General features: G+C 47.7%; 1 protein-coding gene and 1 long non-coding RNA gene across 3 annotated transcripts in view; one reads left to right on the top strand and one right to left on the bottom strand.

Annotated features, from left to right (window-relative positions):
• Window positions 1–442: 442 nt before the first annotated feature.
• The window catches only part of LOC125623164 (uncharacterized), a 29,930-nt gene continuing 22,902 nt past the window's right edge, over window positions 443–7,470 (top strand). Inside the window, exons 1-2 of the long non-coding RNA XR_007352908.2 lie at window positions 443–702; window positions 3,244–3,335. This is a non-coding gene — a long non-coding RNA (uncharacterized LOC125623164). The remainder of the gene's footprint in view (window positions 703–3,243; window positions 3,336–7,470) is intronic.
• Window positions 4,548–7,470, bottom strand: part of YBX3 (Y-box binding protein 3) — a 36,363-nt gene continuing 33,440 nt past the window's right edge. For both annotated transcript variants that reach the window (XM_048822043.2, XM_048822052.2), the window contains 2 exons: window positions 7,323–7,423; window positions 4,548–5,117 (listed from right to left, as the gene is read on the bottom strand). In XM_048822043.2, coding sequence (XP_048678000.1) covers window positions 7,358–7,423 — 66 coding nt within the window. In that variant the 3' untranslated portion in view covers window positions 4,548–5,117; window positions 7,323–7,357. The remainder of the gene's footprint in view (window positions 5,118–7,322; window positions 7,424–7,470) is intronic.

Here is a 7,470-nt window from a genome sequence, read left to right as displayed (position 1 = left end):
TAATTGAACAGCATTAAGTGCTACAGGTCAGGACTGCGGTAAACTGGGAAAACTATCATAGAATATCAGGGTTGGAAGGGACCTCAGGAGGTCATCTAGTCCAACCCCCTACTCAAAGCAGGACCAATCCCCAACTAAATCATCCCAGCCAGGGCTTTGTCAAGCCTGACCTTAAAAACTTCTAAGGAAGGAGATTCATCAGAAGGATGAAACAAGAGTTCCAGCTCTTCCCTGCACTGAGCCTGCAGTTTTCCTTTTTAGGGTGTTTCAACATGAGACTTAATAATAAATCCCAAAAGTGAACAGGGAATTTCCATTGCAATCAGCAGAGGGCAGCTGGCTTTTCAGTTCCAATTTAGATTCCATCACATTCACACACACAGGAAGTGACAGAAGGAGCAAGTGGGGCAGAGAAAATATAGAATACCATTAACTTACCTGCACTGCAGCTGGAAACAAGATGCCTTGGATCTCAGCTTTCCCATCTGACACCCTGCATCTTACTGTACTGCAAATGTGTGCTGGGAGGTGGGTAAACCAAAGAAGTGGGTCCCCACAGAACTTGATGTGATTTTTAATTATTAAGCTGCCTGCACAATACAGGGCCCCAGTAACAGCAAGGAAACCAGAAGAGGAGACATAGACAACCACCCCCCACAATGCTCCGTGCTGCTTAATCACATAGATGTGCAGATGGCATAGGTAAGACTTTAACCCTTTAACCCCTTCTCTATTTACAGCATTCTATAGAAGGGAAATGGTAAGATTTGCAGCTAGCAAAAGGAAGCACGTGGAAGCAGACAAACAGTTTAATAATTTGCCTAACCAAAAGAAGGCTGAGGGGAGATATGATTGCTCTCTAGAAATATATCAAAGGAATAAATACCAGGGAGGGAGAGGAATTATTTAAGCTCAGTACCAATGTGGACACAGGAACAAATGGATATAAACTGGCCATCAGAAAGTTTAGACTTGAAATTAGACGAAGGTTTCTAACCATCAGAGTGAAGTTCTGGAACAGCCTTCCAAGGGGAGCAGTGGGGGCAAAAGACATACCTGGCTTCAAGACTAAGCTTGATAAGTTTGTGGAGGGGACGGTATGATGGGATAGCCTAATTTTGGCAATTAATTGATCTTTATTAGCAGTAAATATGCCCACTGGCCTGTGATGGGATGTTAGATGGGGTGGGATCTGAGTTACTACAGAGAATTCTTTCCTAGGGGTCTGGCTGGTGAGTCTTGCCCACGTGCTCAGGGTTCAGCTGATCGCCATATCTGTGGTCGGGAAGGAATTTTCCTCCAGGGCAGATTGGCAGAGACCCTGGAGGTTTTTCGCCTTCCTCTGTAGCATGGGGCACTTGCTGGAGGATTCTCTGCACCTTGCAGTCTTTAAACCACGATTTGAGGACTTCAATAGCTCAGACATAGGTTAGGGGTTTATTACAGGAGTGGGTGGGTGAGATTCTGTGGCCTGTGTTGTGCAGGTCAGACTAGACGATCATGATGGTCCCTTCTGACCTTAAAGTCTATGAGTCTAATATGTAAAGGGGGACAGAGGGTGGAGTAGGTGGAGCACTTGCCAGCTAAAACAGCCAGGAAACTGTAAAGTGGTACAGTTAGAGGGATGGAGTGGTTCAAGGAGTATTCAACATTCTGGAGGAGCCTGGCTGCTAGGAGTGGAGTCATGGCAGTTGCAAGAGAGGAGTCAGGCAATCAGGACGGGCACTGGGTGGGAATGTGGCTGAGCTTGGCTGCAGGCAGACAGTGATCAGGCAGCTCTTTTGAGAACATTAGCAGCAGGATCAGCACATGCTGGGTGGAGGTGCTAAATAAAGTTCAACCACCAACCCACACGAGAATGAGAACTTTTCTGTCCCAAGCCATTACAGTCAGGAATCTTATACTGATTTCAAATAAAGAGATCCTGTGGGGCTAACAAACCTATCTTGCTACTCTGGAATGGAGGCTTGTTTCAGGGACCTTTGCAGTTGTAAGACCCTCTCCCAAGTGACAGCGAGCTTGTAAATTTAGGCCTTAATGCCAAAGCCTGATGGAACAGGTATCCTGGTTTCCCCCTCCCATTCACAGCATGCCCCTTGAACCAGGGGCTCCTGTGGTAAAAAATGGTTACTAATGTTATGTAGCCAGTGTTGTTCAAGATGTATTTCACATGTCCATTCCACTCTCATGGTTTGCAGTTACCACAAATAGTTGGATTGACAAATGGACCGGTTTAGTCCTGTCTACATAGAATGCCAAAGCTTTTCTAACATCTAGGCTGTGTTAGTTTGCGCCTCTCTACTGGCATGTGGTTTTGGGTAAAATGTAGGTCAGTAAATCAAGTGGTTAATATGAAAATTAGATACATTAGAATGGAATCTCAGATGACAGCACAAATATATTTTATCCTTAAGGTGGTGTGGATGTCAGAGCATGCAACTCAGCAACTCTCCTGGCCAAAGTGATGGCTACTAAGAAAGCCACCTTTAGTGATAGATAAAGCAAGGAACATGTTGCTAGAGGTTCAAAATGGAGGCCCCAGGAACCTTGACTAAACTAAGATCAAGTCCCAGGGGGAGAGGAGGGGAGACAGGTTCCCTTAGCTCAGGGATGGGCAAACTTTTCGGCCCAAGGGCCACATCTGGGTGGGGAAATTGTATGCAGGGCTGGGGCAGGGGGTTGGGGTGCAGGAGGGGTCCAGAGTGCAGGAAGGGGCTTAGGTCAGGGGTGTGGACTGCGGGAGGGGGCTCAGGGCGGGGAGCTTGGGTGCAGGAGGGATGCGGCAGGGGATTGGGGTACAGGAGGGGGCTCCGCATGCTGCCCTTGCCATGCCTCCAGGTACCTCCCGTGAAGCTCCCATTAGCGGCGGTTCCCCATTCCCAGCCAATGGGAGCTGCGGGGAGCGGTGCCTGGAGGCAAGGGCAATGCACAGAGCACTCTGCCCCACCCGCCCAGGGGCAGCAGGGATGTGGTGCTGGCTGCTTCTGGGAGTGGCATGGGGCCCACAGCCCAACGGAGGGCAATCCCGCAGGCCGGATCCAAAGCCCTGAGGGGCTAGATCCGGACCGCGGGCCATAGTTTGCCCACCCGTGCCTTAGCTAAAGGTACAGCTTTTCCAGGCCCTTCAAAAATCTGACTTTCATAGTTAGAAAAATACATAAACAGTTGTCCATGAGGATGGAAAGCTGATACAGCTGCCAAGTGGATCTTGAAAGCAATAACTGCCAACCATTGCTGTTTTAGGTGTAATAGTCCAGGCTATGGAAGATTGAGGACTGCACTGGTGAAACTCCAGATTAACGAGACCAGAGGGAAAAATGTTTCCACTTTGACATGTAAGTAGACCTGGTGGAGGGCTCTCTACTATTTAACAAGACACTGCAAACTTTTTCTGAGCAAGACTCCTCCTTAGGATTTACCCATGGAGCTTCCAAGCTGTTAAATGAAGCCCCTTCAGTTTCAGATGGAGCAGCTGACTGTGATTTTAGGAGATTAAGTCTAGGTCCAATGGAAGCAAAATTGGAACCTCCACTGGCAGATGCAGTAGAGTGGAGAATTAGTGCTGCTGGGGCTATTAGTAAAGATCAGATGGGACCATGCTCTCGGGTTATACTAACACTCTGTGTAGGAGTGGGATCAGGGAAAAAGTGTAGCCGAGTTTGTCTGATCAGGGTAGAAGGAAAGCCTCAGAGAGCTGGGACTGTGACCTTCTAGGAAGCAACAATGATGGCCTTTCCTGTTGGTTTTGGTCGCAAATAGGTCTATCTGGATACACCTGTGCAGAAAGACCATTGTGAGAACAGCCTTTTCCCCTGACTTGAGGTAACGATCCAGAATATGAGCTTCCCCTAAACACTTTAAGCAGCTTGAGTGTGCGTTACACACAGGCATTGGCCTAACACAAGAGATACAAGGTTGAAGTCTGGTGACTGAAGCATCCCTTGGCACAGAAAAATGGAAATCCCAAACCAGGGACCAAAAAAGAAACTAATCCTATCTACTATAAAACCAGAAAACTATTATAAATTTTCAAGAAAAATACACAGAGCATTTACTAAGGCACGTCAAGCAATTCCAATGACTGTCACGGGCAGTAAGAAGCAACTGAGGCGGCTTTGGGAAGCCTGGACCCCTTTATACCAGCATACAGTGGCATGCAGAAGAGGGCACTCGAACTGCCCTGATGGATACCACTGAGGGAAAAAAATTTCCGACAACTGCAGGTGGGGCACGTACACACAATGGTGGAATGTGCAATCACTCAGAGAAGGGGACACACAGTTTGGTTACACTGGTTGCAAAAGCAGGAGGGTAGTCTCAGAGAGGGGATATTACAGCTGCTTTGTGACCACCGTACACTGGCTGTGTTGGCACAAAGTTGACACAACACAAGCATGTCTGAATTTTTCTGCAGTGTCCAGCATGCTTTTGGGCACTATAAACAAATCAAGTGTATTCATAACAGCAGCTATCATTTTGTTATCCAAGTGCTGAAAGATCAAAATATAGTAGTTCAGCTGTTTTAAAAGTAATCATGGAAGAGACACTTCTACCTTTCATTTGTTTTGTTTTTTGGAAGTTAAATCACTTTTATTTGTGAGGAACGTCACCCACACTGCACATTTTCTTATAGATCTTACAAAGGAAAGCAGAAATTTCTCCTCCCCGTGTCCTGAAATTAAGCAGGACTGGCACAAAAAACAAAAAAAAAAAATCCCTCATCACACCTGGGAGGTTTTAGCACCAGCGTCCAGTAAAAAAGTTTTTGACTTAAAATTTCATTTCTTTGGTTGGGGTTTTCCCCCCCACCTTCTCTTTTCTTAGTTTGGTACCAAAAGAAAAACTGGAGGGGAAAATATATATATATATATAATAGCGAAATGGTGACATTTTAAAAATCCCCGCAGTTGCCGTGGAAGCTGGGGAGGTCGCTCTGACTCTCATTCTCTCTCTCTCTATGCATCTGTTGCAGGCGTTCCCTGGATCTCGGCTGCTGGTATATTTTTTATTTCTCTTAAGTTCCGATGTTTCAAATCTTCATTGTTTTCGTCACTTGTTTTCATTTTATTGCTTGGATCTTTCTTTGGTGTTATTTTTGTAATTACACTTTAGGACACCTGTAGAAAAGGTCAAATCGAACAAGTGATTTCTTTATTTAATTCTTCAAATATCCCCCCTCCATTAACTCCTAGGCCTTGTCTCCACTAACTTTTAACCAAGTTTGTAGCTACAACAGCAAGGAATGTGGTATAAAACAATAAACCTGTAAGACTATTGGCTCTAAGAACAGCTTTTATCCTTGTACAACATGGCTAGTAGCTGTGACCAGTCACAGTGTGCTTCCCTTCTCAGTGACCTTGTCTGGACATGATTGTCTACTTGTAACCAGTTAAATTTCACTTATTTTGCAATGTAGACGGACCCCCACTTCCCAACAATGCTTGTATAACCAGTTGGTCCACCGTCCTCCAAGAACTTTGAGGACGTGGTCATCCTGCAGTGCACTGCATTCCAAGTTGCTGGTGTTGCTCTACGTGCATGTCCACCAGGCACTCTGCCCCCTGCTGAGGTGCTCTGCGACAGTACCAGATATTCCCAAAATGCACTGACAAACACAGTGAGGTAGTGTAGCTAGTACAGACACAAACACCATTGACACATGGCTGTGTCATGAAAAATGCTCATGTATGGACACAGCTCACCCAGGTTTGTCTCAGCTGCATGTCTCATGACCTAGTTACAAAGATACTGTTGAGTCTTATATGCATATCATCTAAAAATTGTCTGATGGAAAACTGACTTTCCTAGAACAGTGTGATTAACACAGTTGTATCCCAATACAATCATAAAAACAGTTTGATATTCCTTGTATGGATGGGAAGAAAAAGCATGTCCTCATGTTATGCAATTATGGTACACAGGCCTTTAAATATCAGGGGCCCTAATCCATCTCTGATGCAATTCCTTTGATATCAATGGAGTTATGCCAGGATGTCATCTGGCCCCAAGGCTGAGCCCCAAGTAAAATCTTCAGGATTGCTCCTGATCCATTCTATTCTGGGATGAAGTCTCTCTTGCAGCCATGTTCCTCACCCCTATTCCTAATGTCTGGTCTTCCGCCCACACCCAAGTCCTAGATGAAGTGTGGGTTGGATATGAGCATGGGGGCAGACCCCAAAAAACAGAGAAAAATAATTTTTAGGGAGGGAAAAAAAATGGAAAATAAGGATGAGCAGGTTGGACTTCAAGTGTCAAGAAAAGGAAACCTCCACCTAGAAATGTCTCTGGGACTGGGGCAGTGGACCCTGCACACACAGCTAAGGGAACTGCTGAAGATTTGAGAATCATTTCTGTGCTATGGAATATAATTGTGGGGCCGGCTGCCCAAGGCTCCATGGCTGCCATCAAATAAACCCAACTCCCTCCAGCTGCAGTGTCTGAGAGGATATTGTCAGGTGACTTTTGTGAGCCTGTCATGGAGACAGCCCTGTCAATGTGCAAAGGGGAAATTAAGATGGTAGTGGCCTGCTAATTACTAGGCCATAGAGCAGTGGTCTCCAACATTTTTACACCCAAGATCACTTTTTGAATTTAAGTGCAACCCAGGATCTGCCCTGCCCCACCCCCGAGGCCCTGCCCCTTCCCCAAAGCCCTGCCTCACTCACTCCATCCCCCGCACACTCTGTCACTCGCTCTCCCCCATCCTCACTCACTTTCACCAGGCTGGGGTTGGGGTTCAGGAGGCGGTATGGGCGGAGGCTCTGGGCTGAGCCTGGGGCAGGGGGTTGGGGTCCAGGAGGGGGTGAGGGCTCTGGGAAGGGGGTCAGGGCTGGGGTGTGGCCTCCCACCAGGCAGCACTTACCTCCAGCGGCTCTTGGTTGGCGGTGCAGCGTGGCTACAGCTAAGGCAGGCTCCCTGTCTGTTCCAGCCCCACGCTGCTCCCGGAAGGGGCCAGCGCACCCTGCTGCCCCTGGGGTGGGTGGCACATGGCCCCATGCGCTGCCCCCTCTGCAAGCTCTGCCCCCGCAGCTCCCATTGGCCACAGCTCCCCCTGCCCGGCCAATGGGAACTGTCGGGGCAGTGCTTTCAGGCAGGAGCAGTGCGCAGAAGGAGACCCCTGGCCCCACGCCACCTCCATGGCCGTGCTGGCTGCTTCCAGGAGCGGCGTGTGGCTGGGGTAGGCAGGGAGCCTGTCTTAGCGGCAGCCCTGCCGGAAATCGCGATCAACTGGAAGATCCTCTAGGATTGACCAGTTGGTAACCAATGCCATAGAGCGAAGGAGAAAATTTCGCTCAAACTCTGGATTTTCCTATATTCCTTACCTGAGGGATGGTAAAGGTGCCTTGGGAGCCGGACATTATTCAGCACTGCTCTGCTCGGTCACTGGAGCAGGGTTCTCAGCAGGTATTTCGGCCACCTTGGTCTGAAAGAACATAGTTGCATGGAATAGGCAAAGTGATGATTTCCAGC

The sequence above is a fragment of the Caretta caretta genome, chromosome 1 (assembly GCF_965140235.1).
Source record: "Caretta caretta isolate rCarCar2 chromosome 1, rCarCar1.hap1, whole genome shotgun sequence".
In the NCBI taxonomy this organism is placed as follows: Eukaryota; Metazoa; Chordata; order Testudines; family Cheloniidae; genus Caretta; species Caretta caretta.
This window is presented reverse-complemented; position numbering and strand designations above follow the sequence as displayed.